Below are 23,138 nucleotides of genomic sequence, written 5' to 3'. Positions count from 1 at the left end.
AACCCTTAACCTAACGCTAAACGTAACGCTAACGCTCTAACCCTAACCCTAACCCTTAACCTAACCCTAACCCTAAACCTAACCCTTAACCTAACCCTAAACCTAACCCTAAACCTAACCCTTAACCTAACGAAAAACCTAACGCTAACCCTTAACCTAACGCTAAACGTAACGCTAATGCTCTAACCCTAACCCTAACCCTTAACCTAACCCTAACCCTAACCCTTAACCTAACGCTTACCTTTATGTGAATCGGCTTGCTGTAATTTAATTTTTATTTCAATTTTTCGATCTTTTTCGTCGCGCTGTGATGACGTCACATGCGCGATTTCGTCGACCGCGCTTCTGTGGAACGCGGTTTTGATGGGTCACGGACTAAAAGACCTCAAAAGTCCCTTCCAACTCTGCTATTCCCTTAAACACGTTAGTCTTTTACAAAACATACTAATATACAATCATAGGAGGGTTGTTATGCTTGTGCAAAGCTGGCCAGGTTGACTAAGCATGTTTGCAGTTGGCATCTCAGCACACCTGAAAAACATCAGATTGGGGAGCGTTGGTTGATGGTGAGGAGCAAGCAGTTCTTCCTTAGTCCTCTTTGGAGGTAACTGGGACCTGGGGTGGGCCTCCAGGATGAAGCAGCAGATGCTTCCCCACCGGGATATTGTCCATCCTTGAGTTCTACTAGCAAAGCACGCATGGGATTGAGATGTGCACCGCTTTCTCCTCCAGCGACAGTCCTGGAAGCCACCTGAGATGCTGTCTTGAAAGCGGCAACTTTCAGCTTTCCAAGTTGGAGCAAACCACAGCTATCCTCTCTCATATTAAGGGCCGCCTGTCTTTGATAACCTTCGGAATTGAACCATTCGCCCTCCCCTCCTTTAATTAATAAATTAAATAAAATATATCTATAAAAGAAATGGAACCAAAGAGTTCATAAATATGGTTGGAGGGCAGAGGAAGGGATCAGGGCGGGCCGCAAAACCTTTTTCTAGGAGAGCTGAATGAGGCCCAGGTAGGTATGCCCATGGGCGTAATCTACCCTGGAGAGGTCCGTTACGTTGACGAAGATGGTATGGCCAGACCGGAGCTCCACAACCCTGCCCACGTGGATGGACTGCAGGCCACAGAGGTCCTCTGAAGTGCTGTACGTCCCCACCCCCTTCAGTAGCAGTTGATCTGTCTCCGACGGCAGGTTGAGATAGACACGGACGTTGAACGGGGCATGCAGCTCTGGCTTGCTGCAGAAGGTGACTTGGGCGTAAATGTAATACCGCCCGTCTTTGCTAACTGTGATTTTTCCATCCTGGTTGGAGAACGCATCGTCCTTCGGGGCGTAGATCGTATTCTTCCAGTGTAGGACTGTAGGGAGGAAGAGGAGAGGTTTCATTAACTCCGCGTCAACTCAATAAGGTAAGACCAGATTAAAAAAAAAAACAATGCCCTCGAAGTCCACTTTTATTTGGGGGGGGGGGGTAAGCTACAACTACATGCTAACTTGGGCATCCTGGGAGTTGAAAGTCCACGCATTGTAAAGCTGCCCAGTTTGAAAAGCTTTGAGGGTTGAGGGTTTCTTCAACTGAGGGGGGATGACTGTCAACCCTGAAGCTGACCTGGAGGTGGCCGCTTTCTTTTCTGTAGCTTTTTCTGTGGGGATTTTTTCTTCACATGGCTTCAGGCTTGACACAGCCAGGAGCTCTGTGTGTGTGTGTGTGTGTGTGTGTGTGTGTGTGTGTGTGTGTGTGTGCGTGCGCGCGCGCAGAGATAACGGGGTTTTGTAGCCAAAACAAAACAGTTTTCTAACGAGTCAAGGACATTCCAACTGCTGGGTGGCCGGAGGAGGAGGAGGAGGAGAAAAGTAACCAGGCAACCAGCCGGCAACCAGATTGGACGATGTGAACTTACTGTTTGAGAGAACAGGAAACTTTCACTTTTTAATGAGACGGACAGCGCGGGAACTCTCAGAGTTGATTTCCCACCCGGCTGTGCCAAGATGATCTCTCCAAATAAAAGGAATCAACCTGCCTCGGAGTTCCATTTGCAATGGGTGCATGAATTGGAACCCATGGTGGCTTGCCAATTTATTTTACTACTGATTCGGGCACGGAGCCTCCTGCCGACACCACTACCGGTTCGCCCAATCCGGGCCAAAATGGGAACAACCCAGAGTGTTGTATGAGCTTTCTTTTCAAGTTCCTCTCTCTTGGCCTGTGCTCAATAGCAATAGCAATAACAGACTTATATACCGCTTCATAGGGCTTTCAGCCCTCTCTAAGCGGTTTACAGAGTCAGCATATCGCCCGCAACAACAATCCGGGTCCTCATTTTACCCACCTCGGAAGGATGGAAGGCTGAGTCAACCTTGAGCCGGTGAGATTTGAACAGCCGAACTGCAGAACTGCAATCAGCTGAAGTGGCCTGCAGTGCTGCATTTAACCACTGTGCCACCTCGGCTCTACATAGCAATAGCAGTTAGACTTATATACCGCTTCATAGGGCTTTCAGCCCTCTCTAAGCGGTTTACAGAGTCAGCATATCGCCCCCAACAACAATCCGGGTCCCCATTTTACCCACCTCGGAAGGATGGAAGGCTGAGTCAACCCTGAGCCGGTGAGATTAGAACCGCTGAACTGCAGATAGCAGTCAGCTGAAGTGGCCTGCAGTACTGCACCCTAACCACTGCGCCACCTCGGCTCTTAATCCCCTCTTATCTGACTCTTGCCTTGATAGCAATTCTTTCTCCAATTCCAAATGGCCAGAAAATAATGCCACCTCTCACCTTTGGCCTGGCTGCTCACACCTGCCAAGTGTATGCTTGCCCCTCGCTTTGGGATACCTGCAATTTAAAAAACAACAACAGCGGTCATTGAAAGCGTCTGCCTTTTGATAAAAATTTGTTAGCCACGTATCATGCTATCCGACTTTTAATTCACAATTCGTGAAAAAGTTTCTCACGAGCCAGAAGAGGTGCTGCCGAACTCTTAATTTTCAACTTATTGGCTGGAATAAAGCTCCTTGCTCCATTAACTCTTCATTGAATTGAATTTATTGCATTTATATGCCGCCCTTTTCCCCGAAGGGGACTCAGGGCGGCTCACAATCCAAGTCAGGGAAAGGGGTAGAGATAAGGGTAACTCTTCATTGACGGGAAGATGGTCCAGAAAGGGGGAAAAGGCTGTAGAAACCCCAAAAGGAAGGAAGGGCTGAAAAATTCAGAAATATGACACAGCATGATGAAAATGAACTAATTTCCAAGTGAGGTTTGTGCAGCTAGGTAGTTGCTAGCATGTCGAGAAATTTTCTCCATTGCTTTAAGGCCAAGATGTCTCCAGTAACATAATCGTATACATAACCAATTTTCTGGTGCTACTTTTATGTTTTCTTTCCCTTTTCAAAACCTTTTTGTGTGTCAATGAAGTGTTAATGCGTCTTAAACCAACAGTGTGTGAAAGAGAGAGAGTTGGGGAAGAAAGAGGGAGAGAAAAAGAGAGCGGGGGAGAGAGAGAGAAATAGAGAGAGAGAGACAGACAGAGAGATACAGAAAGAGAGAGGGGGAGGGAGAGGGAGAAAGAGGAAGGGAGGAGGGAGAGAAAAAGAGAGGGAGGGAGAGAAATTTTTTTCAAAGTTGCAGAAACTTACCTGTTTGCATAGCTGGCAAAATTTGATCTGGAACCTGTAGAAGAAAAAGAAGCAGTTTTGTTGATACGATTTCTAGAGCTGCCCATTTCACACAAGCCCCTCTGTTTGAGATGCAAGGAATTAAAAACTCACACGCTCCACATTTTGAAGACCTCCCCTCCAGTATTACAGGCACAGGGAGCAATGATCTCGGTTCCATATGAAATAAAATTAAAGCGTAATCTCTCTGTGTGTGTATGTGTGTTCCAGCATAACTCTGGAACGCCTGGAGCAATTTCAACCAAACTTGCTACACAGATGACTTACTCTCTGGGAAAAAAAAACACTGTGGGGGTAAGACACCCCTAACACCCCTCGGTGTGTGTGTTCTGTTAAGATACAGCCTGTTGTGCCCTAAAATGGCTTCTACTGTACTGCTGTAAAATGGCTTCTACTGTACAGCTAAGTGGAGTTGCCATGGTAACAGCTTCGCAGTATTCCACAAGGGGGCTCCCTCTGGTAAGGGGGAAAATCCAACCTTAGAAATTACGTTTCTATTTTCCCCTCTATAAATAAATAACATTGTTGTTTAGGAATTGACATTTTCCCTCTGTAAATAAATAAATATGCCGGGTTTTTTTTTCCAGCTAATCCGAAATAAAGAACCATTTCTGGACCTGGAGCAAAGGAGGGGAGTTAATCCATCCTATTTTCCTGCCTGGGCCTTTGGGGGTCATGACCTTCCAGTTTGTAAAGATTATCTGGGGCAGCTGCTGCCGTTTAATCGATTATTCTTAAACGAATTTGGGTTTCGCACCCTGAAACTGCTGGGACAGGAAAACGGGTACATCTCAGTGCACTCTCAAAACGAATCCTTGGGTGTGACTAAAACGAGGGTGTGAAAACGCATATGCTACTTCCAAGAAGGTTCTGCGGCCTCTTTGCCATTTTCTTTGCCTCCAAATATGGCTTTTTAAAAATCTTCTTGCTTGTTCCTTTCTCCCCCCTCCCTCTTTTAGCATAAGCATCAAACTTATTTCCCACTTGCTTCCTCCCCAGATCTGGCTTACGCAACCAGCTTCTTCCAAAATGGTATTTTTCTAGATTGGCTGAATACCAAGTCCCACCTTTTCCAATGGTTAACGGAATAACAGAATAACAAGCATTGGAAGGGACCGTGGAGGTCTTCTAGTCCAGCCCACTGCTCAAGCAGGAGATCCTATACCATCACCCTAGACAAATGGCTGTCCATTTTCATTCTTAAGAACCTTCAGTGATGGAGCATCCATAACTCTTTTTTTTAAATTTTAATTTTTAATTTTATCAATTTCATATATACATTCACAATTATATGATCTCATAACTGTTATTAATAATATGTATTTATAACAATTTTTCCCTACAGTTGACAATATACTTGAAGATTGCTTTCTTACCATCCCATAGATCCATCTTATCTTACAACGGTCCTACTTCTTCTTCCCTCCCTCCCTCTTTCCTTCCCTCGTTTCTTCTCTCCTACTCCCCTTCCTTCCCTCCTTCCCTCCCTCCTTCCCCTTCCCTCCTTCTCTCCTTCCCTCCTTCCTTCCCTCCTTCCTTCCTTCTCTCCTTTCTTTTCTCCTTCTCTCCTTCCTTTCCCCCTTCCTTTCCTCCTTCCTTCCCCCCTTCCTTCTCTCCTACATTCCCTCCTTCCTTCCCTCCTTTCTTCTCTCCTTGCATCCATAACTCTTGAAGTCAAGCCTTCCCACTGGTTAATGGTTCTCACGGTCAGAAATCTTTCCTTAGTTCTAGGTTGAATCTCTCTTCGGTGATTACAGAATAACAAGAGTTGGAAGGGACCTTGGAGGTCTTCTAGTCCAACCTGCCACTCAAGCAGGGAACCCAAAGCATTTCAGAATGGACCAGGGTTGTCCATTCAGCTTCAACGCTTGGGAAGGACAAAGAAAAAGGACCCAGGAAAACAACCCAAGGATGCTTTTAGGTCAAACTCGTGGATGGACAAAACTCAATCACCTTTTGGAAAGAATTCGTCAGTTCTCGGAAGCTTTCTGAAATCTTCGCGCAATCTAAAAAGGACATCTCCTCCCCCTGCGGTTTCCGACAGCTCTGGACTCGTTTCAGGAACACGTAATCTTCGTGTAACGTCAGATCGCTGCTCATCTATCAGGGGAAACCATCACAGGTTAAAACCGTGGACGCAACGTTGAATCGGCACAAGGTTTTCATGTTTCCATGTGGAAACGCCAGTGAGAAATTTGCAGACGGAGTAAATGGCTTCCTGTTTAGCTCACGGAGAACGCAACTGAGATGCACGTTCTTAATTTAACATTTCTGCCATACGAAATATAGAATAGAATAGAATAACAGAGTTGGAAGGGACCCTGGAGGTCTTCTAGTCCAGCCCCCTGCCTAGGAAGGAAACCCTACACCATTTCAGACAAATGGTTATCCAACATCTTCTTAAAGATTTCCAGTGTTGGGGCATTCACAACTTCTGGAGGGAAGCTGTTCCACTGAGTAATTGTTCTAACAGACAGACAGACAGACAGACAGACAGACAGACAGACAGACAGACAGATAGATAGATGATAAATAGAGATAGATAGATAGATAGATAGATAAATAGATAGATGATAGACAGATAAATAGATAGATGATTAGATGATAAATAGATGGATAGATGGATAGATAGATGAGATAGATAGATAGATAGATAGATAGATAGATAGATAGATAGATAGATGATAGATAGATAGATAGATGATAAATAGAGATAGATAGATAGATAGATAGATAGATAGATAGATAGATGATAAATAGATAGATAGATAGATAGATAGATAGATAGATAGATAGATAGATAGATAGATAGATAGATGATAGATTAGATAGATGATAAATAGATGATAGATAGATGATAGATAGATGATAGACAGATAAATAGATAGATGATTAGATGATAAATAGATGGATAGATAGATAGATAGATAGATAGATAGATAGATAGATAGATACATACATACATACATACATACATACATACATACATACATACATACTGTAAATGTGGGTGGATGGATGGATGGATGGATGGATGGATGGATGGATGGATGGATGGATGGATGGATGGATGGATGGATATGGATGGGTGGGTGGGGGAGGGTGGGTGGATGGATGGATAGATAGATAGATAGATAGATAGATAGATAGATAGATAGATAGATAGATAAAACGAGGGTGTGAAAACACAAATGCTACTTCCAAGAAGACTGTTCAGCCTCTTTGCCATTTTCTTTGCCTCCAAACATGGTTTTTTTTAAAAAAAATCTTCTTGCTTGTTTCTTTTTCCCCACCCCTCTTTTAGCATAAGCATCAAATCCCCCCCCCCCTTGCTTCCTCCCCAGATCTGGCTTATGCAACCAGCTTCTTCCAAAACGGTGTTTTTCTAGATTGGCTGAATACCAAGTCCCACCTTTTCCAATGGTTAACGGAATAACAGAATAACAAGCGTTGGAAGGGACCATGGAGGTCTTCTAGTCCAACCCACTGCTCAAGCAGGAGATCCTATACCATCATCCTAGTCAAATGGCTGTCTGGTTTCTTCTGGAAGAGGAGGGGGGAGGAGGAGGAGGAGGAGGGGGAGGAGGAGAATTTTTAATCTAAGCAGCTCATCGCCATGGATCATATCACTCCCATCTTTTAATTTTTAAAAAAAGTAAAGGAAGTTTAGGACCTAAAGGGATGTTAAATCACAGGCTGGGAAACATCCTGATACTTCCTGGCCCCTGGAGAAACTCCTATCTATCTATCTATCTATCTATCTATCTATCTATCTATCTATCTATCTATCTATCTATCTATCTATCTACCTACCTATCTATCATCTATCTATCTATCTATCTATCTATCTATATCTATATCTATCTCTATCTATCTATCTATCTATCTATCTATCTATCTATCTATCTATCTATCATCTATCTATCTATCTATATCTATCTCTATCTCTATCTCTATCTATCTATCTATCATCTATCTATCTATCTATCTATGTCTATATCTATATCTATATCTATATCTATATCTATATCTATATCTATATCTATATCTATATCTATATCTATATCTATATCTATATCTATATCTATATCTATATCTATCTATCTATCTATCTATCTATCTATCTATCTATCTATCTATCTATCTATATATATATATATATATCTATTGGGTTGTTTTAGTCTTTAAAAATCAAATCTTGATTTGGAAGGTTTCTGCAAAAGGCTACGCACAGATATATCACAAGAGAAGATGATGAAATCACATTGTATTAGATTCCCACATGGTGTCAAAACTGAATTGCAGCTTTAGGGTGAAAATCAGGAAGATGACACAGACATGGCTGGTTTCCGGTGAACCAGCCCCAGTCACGATCGAATTGTCCTCTCCTGGGTCTCCTAGCTGAACAGGAGGGTTGAACCCAAGTTGGCTCGTGGTCAAGGCAAGGCATGGCCAAGGCATCCTTCTCTTCTAAGTAAGGTTTCAGACTAACAGGATGACGCCAGCTCAATTCTGAGTAGACAATTAGCGTGCAAAGCTATGGAGGAAATAGTTCCTCGGTGTTGCAAGAGGACCAATTCTCAGAATCAAGGTGGTGGTGGGGGAATGACTGAAGTCAACAGAACTCATCCTGCCCCGATTTCGCCCCCAAACAATTAGGACAGCATCAGAACCCCACCCCAGTCCTGCTCTATCAAGGATTGTTAAATAGGTTGGCCGGAAAGACAATGACTCAACCGAGTAGCTCATCCTTTTCTGAAGCATTGATGTTGCCCTAAAACAGTTGTGGGGTCAGGATGAGTGACACCACCTCTGAATGTTGATTGTTTTTTCCTTGTTCCCACCCAATTTGTCATCCGGTCATCTTATTTTATTTAGGTCCCTGTTTGGTTTTCTTTCTTTTAATGTTTTAAACAATTAGTAAGTTGCCCAGGGTCTCCGGGCGATATATTCATTTTAATTGTTGGTTGCACAGTCAGACAGATATTTAGAGCTGGTATTTTTGTCCACCTTTCGATTCCTTCTCTGGGGGATAGAAAGATGTTGCTTGATGGGATTCAAGATCTTGTTGCAATGTTGGGAAGGGAAGGGAAGGAAGGAAAGGAAAGAAGGAAAGGAAAGAAGGAAAGGAAAGGAAGGGAAGGAAAGAAGGAAAGGAAAGGAAGGGAAGGAAAGAAGGAAAGGAAAGAAAGGGAAAGGAAGGGAAGAAAAGGAAATGAAGGGAAGAAAAGGAAAGGAAAGGAAGGGAGGGGAAGGGAAGGGAAGGGAAGAAGGAAAGGAAAAGATGGGAAAGGAAGGGAAGAAAAGGAAAGGAAAGGAAAGAAGGAAAGGAAGGGAAGGGAAGAAAAGGAAAGGAAAGGAGGGAAAGGGAATGGAAGGGGAAGGAAGGGAAGGAAGGAAAGGAAAGGAAAGAAGGAAAGGAAAGAAGGAAGGGAAGGGAAGGGAAGGAAAGAAGGAAGGGAAAGGAAGGGAAAGGAAGGGAAGAAAAGGAAAGGAAAGGAAGGAAAGAAAAGAAAAGAAAAGAAGGAAAGAAAAGGAAGGGAAGGGAAGGAAATAGGTGCTTTTTAGCAAAAGGCAACTGGGCTGTTTTTTTGAGGAAGACGACAACATTTCTGGTCCAAATACCGTTTGCTTTCTTTCGTTTTTAACACAGCCTACGGATGATTGACGGAAACCAAGATGGAAGGGTTGATCAACGGGAAAGGGGCACATTGCCCGTGTTGGAACTCCAACACCAGGCAGGATCCTTTCCAGAAGGTCCCTGTCGGCAGGGGAGGATGTATATCAGAGTACCGACAGTCTTCCTTGGTGACCGGTTAAGTTCATCAGCCGAAAACGCTCTGCACATCCAGCTTGCCCCAAATTGCGTAGTTATATTTGATTGCTCAATTGTCAGCATATGTCTTTGAAGGACATCCTTTCCTCGGCTGCCTAAGATAGCAGAGGATGTGGCTATGATAGTTTGTTTCTATCACCCAGGTTTCCATTACTCTGCAACTCCTCTGCCTCCCTCAGAAAGACGGAGAGAGTGGGGGGAGGGAGAGAGAGAGAGATGATTTAAATATATATTTTACTTGATAAGACCGAGAGAGAGGGAGAGAGAGAGAGAGAGGAGAGAGAGAGATATATGATTTAAATATATTTTTATTTGATAAGACCGAGAGAGAGGGAGAGAGAGAGAGAGAGAGAGAGAGGGAGGAGAGAGAAAGATGATTTAAATATATATTTTACTTGATAAGACCAAGAGAGAGAGGGAGAGAGAGAGAGAGAGGAGAGAGAGAGAGATATGATTTAAATATATTTTTATTTGATAAGACCGAGAGAGAGGGAGAGAGAGAGAGAGAGAGAGAGAGAGAGAGGGAGGAGAGAGAAAGACGATTTAAATATATATTTTACTTGATAAGACCAAGAGAGAGAGGGAGAGAGAGAGAGAGAGGAGAGAGAGAGAGATATGATTTAAATATATTTTTATTTGATAAGACCGAGAGAGAGGGAGAGAGAGAGAGAGGGAGAGGGAGGAGAGAGAAAGATGATTTAAATATATATTTTACTTGATAAGACCAAGAGAGAGAGGGAGAGAGAGAGAGAGAGGAGAGAGAGAGATATATGATTTAAATATATTTTTATTTGATAAGACTGAGAGAGAGGGAGAGAGAGAGAGAGGGAGAGGGAGAGAGAGAGGGAGAGGGAGGAGAGAGAAAGACGATTTAAATATATTTTACTTGATAAGACCGAGAGAGAGAGGGAGGGAGGGAGAGATGATTTAAACATATTTTACTTGATAAGACAGAGAGAGAGAGAGAGAGATGATTTAAATATATTTTATTCGATAAAACGAAGAGAGGGAGAGGGAGAGAGAGAGAGAGAGAGAGAAAGATGATTTAAATATATTTTTACTTGATAAGACCAAGAGAGAGAGGGAGAGAGAGAGAGGATATATATGTATATATGATTTAAATATATATTTAACTTGATAAGACCAAGAGAGAGAGGGAGAGAGAGAGAGGAGAGAGAGATATATATGATTTAAATATATTTTTATTTTATAAGACCAAGAGAGAGAGGGAGAGAGAGAGAGAGAGAGGAGAGAGAGAAAGATGATTTAAATATATTTTACTTGATAAAACAAAGAGAGGGAGAGCGAGAGAGAGAAAGATGATTTAAACATATTTTACTTGATAAGACAGAGAGAGAGAGATTATTTAAATATATTTTACTTGATAAAAGGAAGAGAGAGAGGGGGAGAGGGAGAGAGGGGGGTAGAGAAGGAGAGAGAGAGAAAGAAGGAAGGAAGGAAAGAAAGAAAAAGAAACTCCCAGACCCTTGGGATTGAACATAAGCAGGAGAAGCCAAGGAGGCTGCAGACGGGGTGAAGCTATTTCCAACTCCATCTCTTCCCATCCTTGTGAAGCCTCCCTGGCTGGCCCCCACCCTTCTTGAATGAACAAGCTCTCTGGGAGGAACAAACTCCCAAGGAATTTCTCTTAGGAATGAAGGGATAAGTGGGAAGCCGGGGTGTGTGTGGAGAGGGATGGAGAAAGGATGAAAGACAACCCCCTCAGGTAGACCCTTCCTTGTAGTTAAGAACCTCACAGCACAACCTGGAAATGTTCTCCTTTGAAACTTCTTTGAAAGCACTTTCTCTTCCTTCCATTCAATGGAATGAGAATAATCAAGAGTGACCCACCCACCCATCCATCCATCCATCCATCCATCCATCCATCCATCCATCCATCCATCCATGTGTTAGATTTACACCTATCTTTCCTCCAGGAGCCAAGACAACAGACACAGGACACTATCTTCCCACGTGTTCCCACGACTCTCAAGAGATTAAGGTGGAACCTGGAAGAGTAGGACCGGTCTACAATCATTAAACACCCTTCTATTGCTAGATGGGAACTGACATTTGGTTTCCCTCCACCCCCCAACAATTAACATGCCAACCACCGCATTAGAAAGCAGAATAAGCGTTCGATACTACATGAATTCAACCTGTTGTCCGCTGTAGTTGCCTTCCCACCCATGGAAACCCAACGTTGACATCTTCTCTGTCAAGAAACCGGGCTTACCTTGTCTAGCTTGATGTGAAGGTGCAAAATATAGAGGACGGTGCCCAGTTGAGCAATAACAAAGATCGTGATCACGCTCAGGAGAATCTTCATGGTGCCTCTTGACGCTGGTTCAGCTGGTGGCATATTTGAGGGAGAATACGGCTGCCCTGCTTCCTCCATATGCTATATCTGCACCTCCCAAAGTCCTCGTGCAACTACCATGAAATTTGGGTCTTGCTCTGCACAGTGCGTGCCAGCCCACAACTTCCTGAGGAACAAACTGCATCTCACACTCTGAGTGGAAGTGTGTGTGTGTGTGTGTGTGTGTGTGTGTGTGTGTGTGTGTGTGTGTGTGTGTTAACCCTCCTCTTCCATAGCAACAATTAAACAAAATCATCCCTTGACCCTTATTTCTGGAGGCCCTTTCAGAAAGCCCCTCCTAGGGGTCTTCTGTGATGAATTCTTTGCTCTCTTTCTCACAGTTGTCGCCTTCTTTCTTTCTTCTCCTCCTCCTCCTTCCTTCTTCAAAGAGAGGAGGAACACAATCACAATGCAGAGGCCTCCTTAGATATCATTTCTCTGAACAGAGGACAAGAAGAACATTGAGAAACACCTGGGTGTAAGTCCGAAGGTCCATCTATTCCAGCCTTATTATGGTACCCTCAGCTGCTACATACTGACTATATATTTCATCCAGAGAAGCTTATGTAGTCCAAGATGACTTCTCTGGAAAGCTGGCAAATGATGATCTTAATGCCATTCCCCCCTTTTGATTGTAATTCTGGAGAAAAAGCGTTCCGTGGATTGTTCTGGATGAACAGCCATCCCAAGAGGTCTCATCTCTTTCTAGAAGAGACCTTCTCCAACTCTTGAGCTCATTGACCCTTGCCTGAAGCTTCATCAATGCCGGAAACACTTATGATATGAAAATAATTGAATATATTCTATTTTAACTCACAAGAAGAAGAACAGAAGCGTGTCCATCAACGCTTGGGAGTCATGTTGGCCATTTTGGAGTTTTAAAGCATCCCAACTAACTTTCCCCCTCTGATAATTCTGTCCTGGTTTTGATTCTGGTTTAAACCGGACTCAGAAATAATTACAGACAATATCCATTCTCAAAAAGGAGGACCACGAAAAGCTCTCAAGATGGACATAGAAGCCACAGGATCACTCTCTACCGAAGAACTTTGGATTCTCGTATCTGAAAGGGGCAGTCGACATTTCGTTTAAAAAGCAAACGAAACGTTAAAAAAACCAACAAAATGTTATCAAAACACTGGCAAATATAAAGATAACATTTATTGGCGCAGGAAAACCTACCACGTTCAAAGCACAAATCCCAGAATTTTGCCCTGAAAGGGAAGGATTTTGATAATATGGTCTAGTTTTTTTTCACATTGTGTTTAGTTGTTGGTTGGTTTAAGGCTGATGGTAAAACCCGAACCCTGACTTAACACTTTAAAGATCTAAAGACCTAAACAGGGAAAGTGAGCTTGTATTTTATTTATTTATGCATTTCCTGTCTCTGCTATTGTTATAAATAAGGTGCACCTTAATTTTTTTGTTCTTGTTTCTGTGACGAAAGCAAGATATAATCGGTTAAGGACATATTTACACTTTTTTTAAATGTCACTTTTGGTTTGATATGCCTTAACTAAAAGCTTGTAGGGAATATATAGGTTTTTTTTCTAACAGGCCTATTAATGTTTTACATTTATCACACCGTGTTAATGCAGTAACAAAGGCATGAAAGTTACATTTTCTACTACTTATTAGTATATTATTGTATTTATTTGTTTCACTCTGTTTTTGTTCTTTGTCTTTTCTGGTCATTGGCAAAGTAAATCAATCATTGATTGATTGATTCATTCATTCATTCATTCCCCCTCCTATTTTCTCTCTTTTCTCTGCAATTGGCTCAGTGGCTAAGACGCTGAGTTTGCCGGAAAGCTCAGCAGTTCAGCGGTTCGAATCCCTAGCTTTGCGTAACGTAAAGTGCCATGTAACAGAGTGAGTTGTGGTCTTCAGATGTTGTTGAACTTCCCTCCCCACAAGCCAATGCTTGGGAAGCAATCACCCCAGACCAAAGTTGCTCATTGTTGCTGGAACCAATCACATCTAGATGACTATTCTTCTGGTTATTTTCCCCCTCTCTCATAAAGAGCCTTATTTCTGTAACTTTATCCACATTTGGTATCTTGTTGCAAACTCAAGTGGATCAGCACCAGCAAAATGAAGAAAGCAACTGAAGGCAAATATTAGTTGTGCTTATCTCTTTATACCTGCCCTTCAAATTACTTTTCACAGCACAGAATCTCCCGTTCATATATGAGTAATTTAGAGAATAAGAATCAGTGGCTAAGACGCTGAGCTTGTCGATGAGAAAGGTCGGCAGTTTGGTGGTTCGAATCTCTAGTGCTGAGTAACGGACTGAGCTCCCATGATTTGTCCCAGCTTCTGCCAACCTAGCAGTTTGTAAGCACATAAAAAATGCAAGTAGAAAAATAGGAACCACCTTTGGTGGGAAGGTAACAACGTTCCGTGCGCCTTCGGCATTTAGACATGCCGGGCACATGACCACGGAGACGTCCTTGGACAGCGCTGGCTCTTTGGCTTTGAAACGGAGATGAGCACCGCCCCCTAGAGTCGGGAATGACTAGGACATATGTGCAAGGGGAGCCTTTATCTTTACCTCCAGAATCATATTAATTAGAGGATTGTCCTGTCATGGGACCATCTGACAAGGAGTTTCTTTTGCCCTCATTTCATTTTTGCCCCAAAGAGCAACTGAGCTGTTTTTTTATTTATTTTTTGCTTGAGGAAGAAGAAAATGTTTCTTTTCTCAAGGAAAAAAAAATTCTTTCTTAAGAAAAAGCTTCTTCCTTGAGGGGAAAAAAAAACACAACACAATTTGCCCTCTGGAAAAAGCACAACGTTGGATGACGGAGAATCTCCGTAGACATTTTTTTTGGCCTCGTGTTTTGGAAGACGCCCATTGCTACTCGTTCGAGTCTTCCAAAGGCGGTTATTTCATTAGGATGTCATTTCATTACTCGACAAAATAAAAAACACCCCATAATGCCAAGTCAACTTTTCCATTCCAGATCAGCTTTCCAAGACACACGGCTGCTGCAGTCTCTACTTTCAAGACATATTTTTTTTTTAGTCTGTTTATCAAAATTGCCGAAGAGATTAACCTCCAACCATGTTCTGACACACACATTTCTGGTATCTCATCCTTCCGTTGCAACAATTCCATTGCAACAAACTCAAAAGGGTACCTTGAAGTGCTGATGGCATGATTTTTGTTGTTTCTGGGTAGCCAAAAATGTTTCCACTGAGGCGGTATCATTTATCGAAAAGAAGACTTCCTTGTTTTATATTCAATTTTTCTCTGCTCTGCTCCATAGCGACATAACCATCGCTGAGATTATCTCTACGCATTTTTGTAGAGGGAAACAATGCTAGTCAAGAAACTCCATGATTTAGTTCTGTCATGCTTTTTTGAGCTGGGGGGAGGACATGATTTTATTAATAACAGAATAACAGAGTTGGAAGGGACCTTGGAGGTCTTCTAGTCCAACCCTCTGCTCAGGCAGGAAACCCTAGACAAGGAATGTAACAATTTATCTAAAGTTAGCTTAATAAAAGGGTAGTTAAAGTACAAGAGGGAGGTAGGATGCTAAAGTTAGTTAGCTTATGTTAGTGTATGATTGTTAAATGTGTATACCGTGTATTTTGCTCTGGGAGGTTGGGGGGGAAGGAGGGTTGGAGGAGGGACAAGGTTGGGGTGGAGGGAGGGAAGGGGACACATTTGTAAAATCTATTAAAACTCTTTAATTAAAAAGAAGAAAAGTCACAGAAATGTTTCACCAGGAAATGCATCAGCTTTAATTGATCACTCATTCTCCAGGTTCACAGGACACATTCCAGACTGAAAAACGATCCAAATAAGGCTAGGTTTGCACCCAACTCAACCGTCGAAGTGTCACCTGGTGAGTAACGGGGAATCTTCTCTTGAGAGGCCATGGATCAGTCTGGACAAGGTTGACCTCAATGGATACGTCATTGGCTTCCTCCTCTAACGGTACCTACTCTGTGATGGGAGGGAGAGGAGGTTCTTGATATGAGCAAAACCCTTGGTTTGGGTTGCCAAGAGCAGAATCCACACAACTGTGTGTGTGTGTATGTGCGTCAAAAACAATGGTTTTTGGAGAGAAGAAAGTCATAGGTTTCTCTTACGATCCTTGGGTTGTCTCTCGTGCGTTGAGTTCAGCTTCCCAATGGCAAAGTTTTAGGTCAGTTCTAAAGAGGCCCTTTCATTTGAAGACGGCAGCCAAGAAATCAAAAGAGGCTTGCTCCTGGGGAGGAAAGCTATGGCAAATCTAGACAGCATCCTAAAAAGCAGAGACGTCTCCCTGCCAACACAAGTGTGCCTAGTCAAGGAAATGGTGTTCCCAGTTGCAATGGATGGCTGTGAAAGTTAGACCATAAGGAAGGCTGAGTGCCAAAGAATGGAGGCCTTTGAACTCTGGTGCTGGAGAAGAAGACTCCTGCATTGAGTCCCTTGGACTGCAAGGCCATCCAACCGGTCAGTCCTAGAGGAGATCAACCCTGACTGCTCTTTAGAAGGCCAGATCCTGAAGAGGAAACTCAAAGCCTTTGGCCACCTAATGAGAAGGAAGGGAGCCAAAGAATGGAGGCCTTTGAACTCTGGTGCTGGAAGAGACTCCTGCATTGAGTCCCTTGGACTGCAAGGCCATCCAATCGGTCAGTCCTAGAGGAGATCCACCCTGACGGCTCTTCTGAAGGCCAGATCCTGAAGAGGAAATTCAAAGACTTTGGCTACCTAATGAGAAGGAAGAAAGACTCCCTGGAGAAGAGCCTCATGCTGGGAACGATGGAGGGCAAAAGAAGAAGAAGGGGATAGCAGAGAAGGAGGAGGCTGGATGGAGTCACTGAAGCAGCCGGCGTGAGCTTGAATGGACTCCAGAGGATGGTAGAGGACAGGTAGGCCTGGAGGAACATTGTCCATGGGGTCATGATGGCTTGGACATGACTTTGCAACTCACAACATCTATCTATCTATCTATCTATCTATCTATCTATCTATCTATCTATCTATCTATCTATCTATCTATCATCTATCTCAAGTACTTTGGCCACCTAAGGAGAAGGAGGAAGGACTCCCTGGAGAAGAGCCACATGCTGGGAACGATGGAGGGCAAAAGAAGAAGAAGGGAATGAGAGAGAAGGAGGTGGCTGGATGGAGTCACCAAAGCAGCCAGCGTGAGCTTCAATGGACTCCAGAGGATGGTAGAGGACAGGAAGGCCTGGAGGAATGTGGTCCATGGGATCACAGTGGGTCGGACATGACTTCGCAACTAACAACAACAAAGAAGGCCCATCATTTAGCATCTGGAACATGGATCTTTCCATGCCAGGGCCTGGTTGAGAGTGTGACTTAGAATGTGGCCACCTTGTGAGATTTGCTGCCATCATGTGGCAATTTGCTAGCCTGCAAACTATTTTTATATTGTTTCTGAACTGAGATTTGATTCGGAAACAAGCAACAGGCGACCCTGGATCGAACATTTGTGGGCTAAAGAGTGGCTGAAGGTTCTGGATGAATGATCCAAGATGAGGAGACCCCAGGAAGTCAGGGGGGGCATTTTCAGCTGAATTGAAAGCTAGAGACGGGGAGTTTTCCGTGGGACTGGATTTCTGCATGCAAAAGTGAAGGCCTATGTGAGACCATCTCCTTCTACCCCAGGGGTGAAATTCAGCAGGTTCTGACCAGTTGTGGAGAACCGATAGCGGAAATTTTGTGTAGTTCAGATAAGCGGCAAATGCTACCTCTGGCTGGCCCCTGAGTGGGGTAGGAAAGAAGATTTTGCAGTATCCTTCCCCTGGAGTGGGTGGGAATGGATATTTTGCAGTATCCTTCCCTTGGAGTGGGGAGGGAATGGGAATTTTACAGGATCCTTCCCCTGGAGTGAGGAGGGAATGGAGATTTTGCAGTATCCTTCCCCTGGAGTGGGTGGGAATGGTTATTTTGCAGTATCCTTCCCTTGGAGTGGAGAGGGAATGGAGATTTTACAGGATCCTTCCCCTGGAGTGAGGAGGGAATGGAGATTTTGCAGTATCCTTCCCCTGGAGTGAGGAGGGAATGGGGATTTTACAGGATCCTTCCCCTGGAGTGGGACAGGAAGGGAGATTTTACAGTATCCTTCCCCTGGAGTGGGTGGGAATGGTTATTTTGCAGTATCCTTCCCTTGGAGTGGGACAGGAAGGGAGATTTTGCAGTATCCTTCCCTTGGAGTGGGACAGGAAGGGAGATTTTACAGTATCCTTCCCCTGGAGTGAGGAGGGAATGGAGATTTTGCAGTATCCTTCCCCTGGAGTGAGGAGGGAATGGGGATTTTACAGGATCCTTCCCCTGGAGTGGGACAGGAATGGATATTTTGCAGTATCCTTCCCTTGGAGTGGGGAGGGAATAGAGATTTTACAAGATCCTTCCCTTGGAGTGGAGCGGGAATGGGGATTTTACAGTATCCTTCCCCTGCCACGCCCACCAAGCCACGCCCACAGAATCTACGGTAAAAAAAAAAAAGAATTTCACCACTGTTCTACCCGTTCCAAAAATGAAAAGCACGTGGGGGGGGGGAAATCTGGTGAGAAAAAATGGCGAGCGTTCACTACCGTTTAACTGCTTTTCTTAATTACAGCTCTGTGAAGTCCTCAGAAAGTCTTAAAATAATAAGCAAGTGGGTCCATTTGTTTAAAAAGTGCAAATTGGCCATCAGCAGGGGTACCTGGGAAAACACAAGAGATTGACAGGGGATCACCTTCAAGTATAACAGGCTGTGTGTGGTTTCAATAGCCCCATTCTTATAAATCTGTCTCGAGTTCCTTTTGGTTCCGTTAAAACAAAAACAAAAAAAAAGGAGATTTTTTAAAAAAACCAAGCAGACATGATGATCCTTGGAAGAAACAAATCATATTTACCATTCCCCTCTTGAAAAACACCCTCTGTAAAGGGGAGGAAGGGGAAGGAGAGAAGGGAAAGGAGAGGAGGAAGGAAGGAAGGAGAGAAGAAAGAGAAGAAAGGGGGGTAGGAAGGAGGGAGGGAAGGAAGGAGAGAAGAAAGGAGGGAAGGAAGGAGGGAATGTAGGAGAGAAGGAAGGGGGAAGGAAGGAGGAAAGGAAGGGGGAAAGGAAGGAGAGAAGGAGAAAAGAAAGGAGGGAAGGAAGGAAGGAGGGAAGGAGAGAAGGAGGGAAGGGGAAGGAGGGAGGGAAGGAAGGGGAGTAGGAGAGAAGGAGGGAAGGAAAGAGGGAAGGAAGGAGAGAAGAAAGGAGGGAAGGAAGGAGGGAATGTAGGAGAGAAGGAAGGGGGGAAGGAAGGAGGAAAGGAAGGGGGAAAGGAAGGAGAGAAGGAGAAAAGAAAGGAGGGAAGGAAGGAAGGAGGGAGGGAAGGAGGGGAGGGGAAGGAGGGAGGGAAGGAAGGGGAGTAGGAGAGAAGAAACGAGGGAAGGAAAGAGGGAGGGAGGGAAGAAGAAGTAGGACCGTTGTAAGATAAGATGGATCTATGGGATGTTAAAAAAGCAATCTTCAAGTATATTGTCAACAGTAGGGAAAAATTGTTATAAATACATATTATTAAGAACAGTTATGAGATCATATAATTGTGAATGTATATATGAAATTGATAAAATTAAAATAATTTAAAAAAAAACACCATCTGCCTTCCGCTCCACCCCCCACCCTCCTATCTTGAAATCACCAAAGGATCACAACATCAACCTGGACGGACTTACCTCTGGCTCATATTTTGCAACCCAGAGGAACCATTAAGACAAGCTGATCGGGAATCGAGCAGATCTTGGACCGGCCGAGAACATCTCTCTTGCTCCAAAAGGCCCAGGAGGGACCCGTACTTCTCATCCGACATGCCCTCTTGGGCCAAATGCAGATCGGAGGCTGGGTACCTCGAAACGGGGGTCAAACGGGGGTCGCCCCCAGAAGACGACGGCCAGAACTCAGCGGTGGCTGGAGAAGCTCCCTGGAGAATGGAAGGCTGGTAGGCATCCATCGTGGAGACAATCGGGTTTCCATCCGAAGCGCACAGATTCAAAGGGGAGGATGCGCCGTAAGGCTTGTTCCAGTGGGGTGGAAGACCCCACCCGTGAGAAGCTTGGTGGTTTTCTGTTGGGGGGAAAAAAAGCACAAAGCGGATGCATTCAAGATCCAAGGTGAGGTGTATCATCTTTTTCCAACGATGGATTTATTTATTGGTATCCCACCTTTATTACTTTTACAAATAACTCAAGGGGGGGAAACCTATCCAACACACATCTTCCTCCTCTTAATTTCCCCACAAGAACCACCTTGTGAGGTGGGTTGGGTAAAGAGAGAGGGACTGGCCCAAGTTCACCCAGTTTTCACGCCTTAGGAGGAACTAGAACTCACACCATCTCCTGGTGTTTGGCCCAAAGTTATCCCGCTGACTTTCAGGCCTGAAGGGAGGCACTAGAACTCACAATCTTCCTTGTGTTTGATCTCAAAAATCACCCAGTGGGCTTTCTTGGCTAAGGCAGGACTTGAACTCATGATCTCCAGCTTTCTACTCGGGTGCCTTAACCAAATTGGTTCTCTAAATTAAGGTGAAGGTAAAAGTTCCCCGCGGACATATATGCTAGTCGTTCCCGACTCTAGGAGGCACTGCTCTTCTCCGTTTCAAAGCCGAAGAGCCAGCGCTGTCCAAAGACCTCTCTGTGGTCATGTGGCCAGCATGACTCAATGCCGAAGGTGCATGGAACGCTGTTCCCTTCCCACCAAAGGTGGTTCCTATTTTTCTACTTGCATTTTTACGTGCTTTCGAAACTGCTAGGTTGGCAGAAGCTGGGACAAGTCACGGGGGCTCACTCCGTTACACGGCGCTAGGGATTCGAACCGCCGAACTGCCGACCTTTCTGATCGACAAGCTCAGCGTCTTAGCTACTGATTCTTATTCTCTAAATTACTCATGTATGAACGGGAGATTCTGTGCTGCGAAAAGTAATTTGAAGGGCAGGTATAAAGAGATAAGCACAACTAATATTTGCCTTCAGTTGCTTTCTTCATTTTGCTGGTGCTGATCCACTTGAGTTTGCAACAAGATACCAAATGTGGATAAAGTTACAGAAATAAGGCTCTTTATGAGAGAGGGGGAAAATAACCAGAAGAATAGTCATCTAGATGTGATTGGTTCCAGCAACAATGAGCAACTTTGGTCTGGGGTGATTGCTTCCCAAGCATTGGCTTGTGGGGAGGGAAGTTCAACAACATCTGAAGACCACAACTCAAGGTGTTGCTTGCTGGAGTTGAGCTTGGGATGTTGGATGGGTTGGTGGGTCACCACTAAAATCTGATGAACAATGAACATCCACCAGATTTTAGGGCCCAAGGAATTGTCCGCTTCGGTGAGAGCCCAGCTAAGTTTAGTGGATTAATTCCTTGTCTTGGCACAAGAGGGAATCATTGAGAAGGAAACTCCATAGTTTGATGGCAAAGACTAAATGACATGTAAAAGGACCTTCTGGGAGTAGGTACAAACTTTTGAATGAAGTTAGGTTGATCTTGGCTAGTTTCTTTCGTAGGACATTGCGTTTTCCGGTCTGGAGTTTGTCAGAAGTTAGGGTCTCCAGATCAGACAAGATATCAGGACTTTACCCTTGGAGAACAATACACCTGTCCTTGACTCTACTTTAGAAGATGAATCTCCAGAAATTCCTCCTAAATAAAAAGCAGAGTGGAACCCACTTGAAAACAGCAGAAAAATCAAGTAGATTATAATCTTCAATGTCTCCCTTCTTGAAGAAGTTTTTCTTTTTTTAAAACAACTTGCTCACATGTATTCATCAACTTCCTGCGAGGCAGTTGGGCACCGAATGCTTTGGTCTGAAATGGAGCCGAGGTGGCGCAGTGGTTAGAGTGCAGCACTGCAGGCTACTTCAGCTGACTGCAGTTCTGCAGTTCAGCTGTTCAAATCTCACCGGCTCAAAGGTTGACTCAGCCTTCCAGCCTTCCGAGGTGAGTAAAATGAGGACCCGGATTGTTGGGGGTGATATGCTGACTCTGTAAAACTGCTTAGAGGGCTGAAAGCCCTGTGAAGCGGTATATAAGTCTAACTGCTATTGCTATTGCTAATTCTTCTTGGAGGAACCCTACCTCATCGCAGGTTGAGAAACAAAAAGGGGGCAGAAAAGGATGGATATGAATGGTACAATGAGGTTAATCTCTTATAAAGTGACCTTTATGTAAGGCAGAAATTAGTTTAGGAGTCTCCCTGGACATGACCTCTTCACTGGAATTACGGGCTCCCGGGATAATGTTGGAGGTAGAACGGAAGTGGGGATCTTCTAAGTGTGATCCACAGACTTGAAAGACTACCAAGTCTCTTTCTGCCCTGTTTTCTACATTTCTTTGACTTTCAGGTTTGGTAGAGAAACCTACAACAGGGGTAGTGTTGAAGAAAGGGTCTCCTCCAATAGCAATAGCAATAGCAGTGGACTTATATACCGCTTCATAGGCCTTTCAGGCCTCTCTAAGCGGTTTACAGAGAGTCAGCATATTGCCCCCAACAATCTGGGTCCTCATTTTACCCACCTCGGAAGGATGGAAGGCTGAGTCAACCCTGAGCCGGTGAGATTTGAACCGCTGACCTGCTGATCTAGCAGTAGCCTGCAGTGCTGCATTTAACCACTGCGCCACCTTGGCTCTTGAGTGCCAACCTCATCTTTACCACAGATAGCAAAATAACCTGAACTGGTTTGAGGAATGTTTTTTTCAGATTTCGTGACCTCCATTTCCCAGGCACATAAGCATATTAAAGACTGTGAGACCTGGAAGAATTAAAAAACCCTCTTAGTCACAACGCAGATTAAGTCCCTGTCCTTCAAGCGACCGACTGGTTTTGTTAAACATCGATGCAGTGATACCTGAGGACATCTATTGTCAATAAGGAGTCACAGGCTCTTTGTCAAATGAGTTGCTATCTATGAAATAGATAGATAGATAGATGATAGATAGATAGATAGATAGATAGATAGATAGATAGATAGATAGATAGATAGATAGATAGATAGATAGATACTGTAGATAGATGATATAGATGATAGATAGATAGATAGATAGATAGATAGATAGATAGATAGATAGATAGATAGATAGATAGATAGATAGATAGATAGATAGATGATAGATCAGTGCTTCTCAACCTTGGTCACTTGAAGATGTCTGGACGTCAACTCCCAGAATTCCCCAGCCAGCATTCTGGGAATTGAAGTCCAGACATCTTCAAGTGGCCAAGGTTGAGAAACACTGTGATAGATAGATGATAGATAGATCGATGATAGATAGATAG

The 23,138-nt window shown here is 43.9% G+C and overlaps 2 protein-coding genes across 3 annotated transcripts in view; both read right to left on the bottom strand.

The window, feature by feature from the left end:
* Nucleotides 1-588: 588 nt before the first annotated feature.
* Nucleotides 589-11,865, bottom strand: CD40LG (CD40 ligand). Its single transcript, XM_087727116.1, has 5 exons — nt 11,751-11,865; nt 5,632-5,778; nt 3,640-3,673; nt 2,780-2,836; nt 589-1,362 (listed from the first exon to the last, which is right to left on the bottom strand). The coding sequence occupies exons 1-5, from the start codon at nt 11,841-11,843 to the stop codon at nt 992-994; spliced, it is 702 nt and encodes a 233-aa protein (XP_087583242.1). The 5' UTR covers nt 11,844-11,865; the 3' UTR covers nt 589-991.
* Nucleotides 11,866-16,638: 4,773 nt separating this feature from the next.
* Nucleotides 16,639-23,138, bottom strand: part of VGLL1 (vestigial like family member 1) — a 9,842-nt gene continuing 3,342 nt past the window's right edge. For both annotated transcript variants that reach the window (XM_087727409.1, XM_087727408.1), the window contains exons 4-5: nt 19,552-19,939; nt 16,639-18,550 (exon numbers count right to left, since the gene is read on the bottom strand). In XM_087727409.1, the coding sequence (XP_087583535.1) occupies nt 18,538-18,550; nt 19,552-19,939 (401 nt within the window). In that variant the 3' untranslated portion in view covers nt 16,639-18,537. The remainder of the gene's footprint in view (nt 18,551-19,551; nt 19,940-23,138) is intronic.

This window comes from Thamnophis sirtalis, unplaced genomic scaffold, assembly GCF_051295495.1.
Source record: "Thamnophis sirtalis isolate CommonGarterSnake01/CBP01778 unplaced genomic scaffold, rThaSir2_p1.2 scaffold_13, whole genome shotgun sequence".
Taxonomy (NCBI): Eukaryota; Metazoa; Chordata; class Lepidosauria; order Squamata; family Natricidae; genus Thamnophis; species Thamnophis sirtalis.
The sequence above is the reverse complement of the archived record's forward strand: the minus strand, read 5'-3'. Positions and strand labels throughout refer to the sequence as shown.

What these genes read in the sequence shown, in the direction of transcription:
- CD40LG (XM_087727116.1), bottom strand. Translation starts at nt 11,843, where the DNA reads ATGAAGATTCTCCTGAGCGTGATCACGATCTTTGTTATTGCTCAACTG. An exon ending in TTTGCCAGCTATGCAAACAG is followed by an intron (nt 2,837 to 3,639) that starts GTAAGTTTCTGC and finishes TTTAAATTGCAG; the next exon opens with GTATCCCAAAGCGAGGGGCA. An exon ending in TGTGAGCAGCCAGGCCAAAG is followed by an intron (nt 1,363 to 2,779) that starts GTGAGAGGTGGC and finishes TCCTCCCTACAG; the next exon opens with TCCTACACTGGAAGAATACG.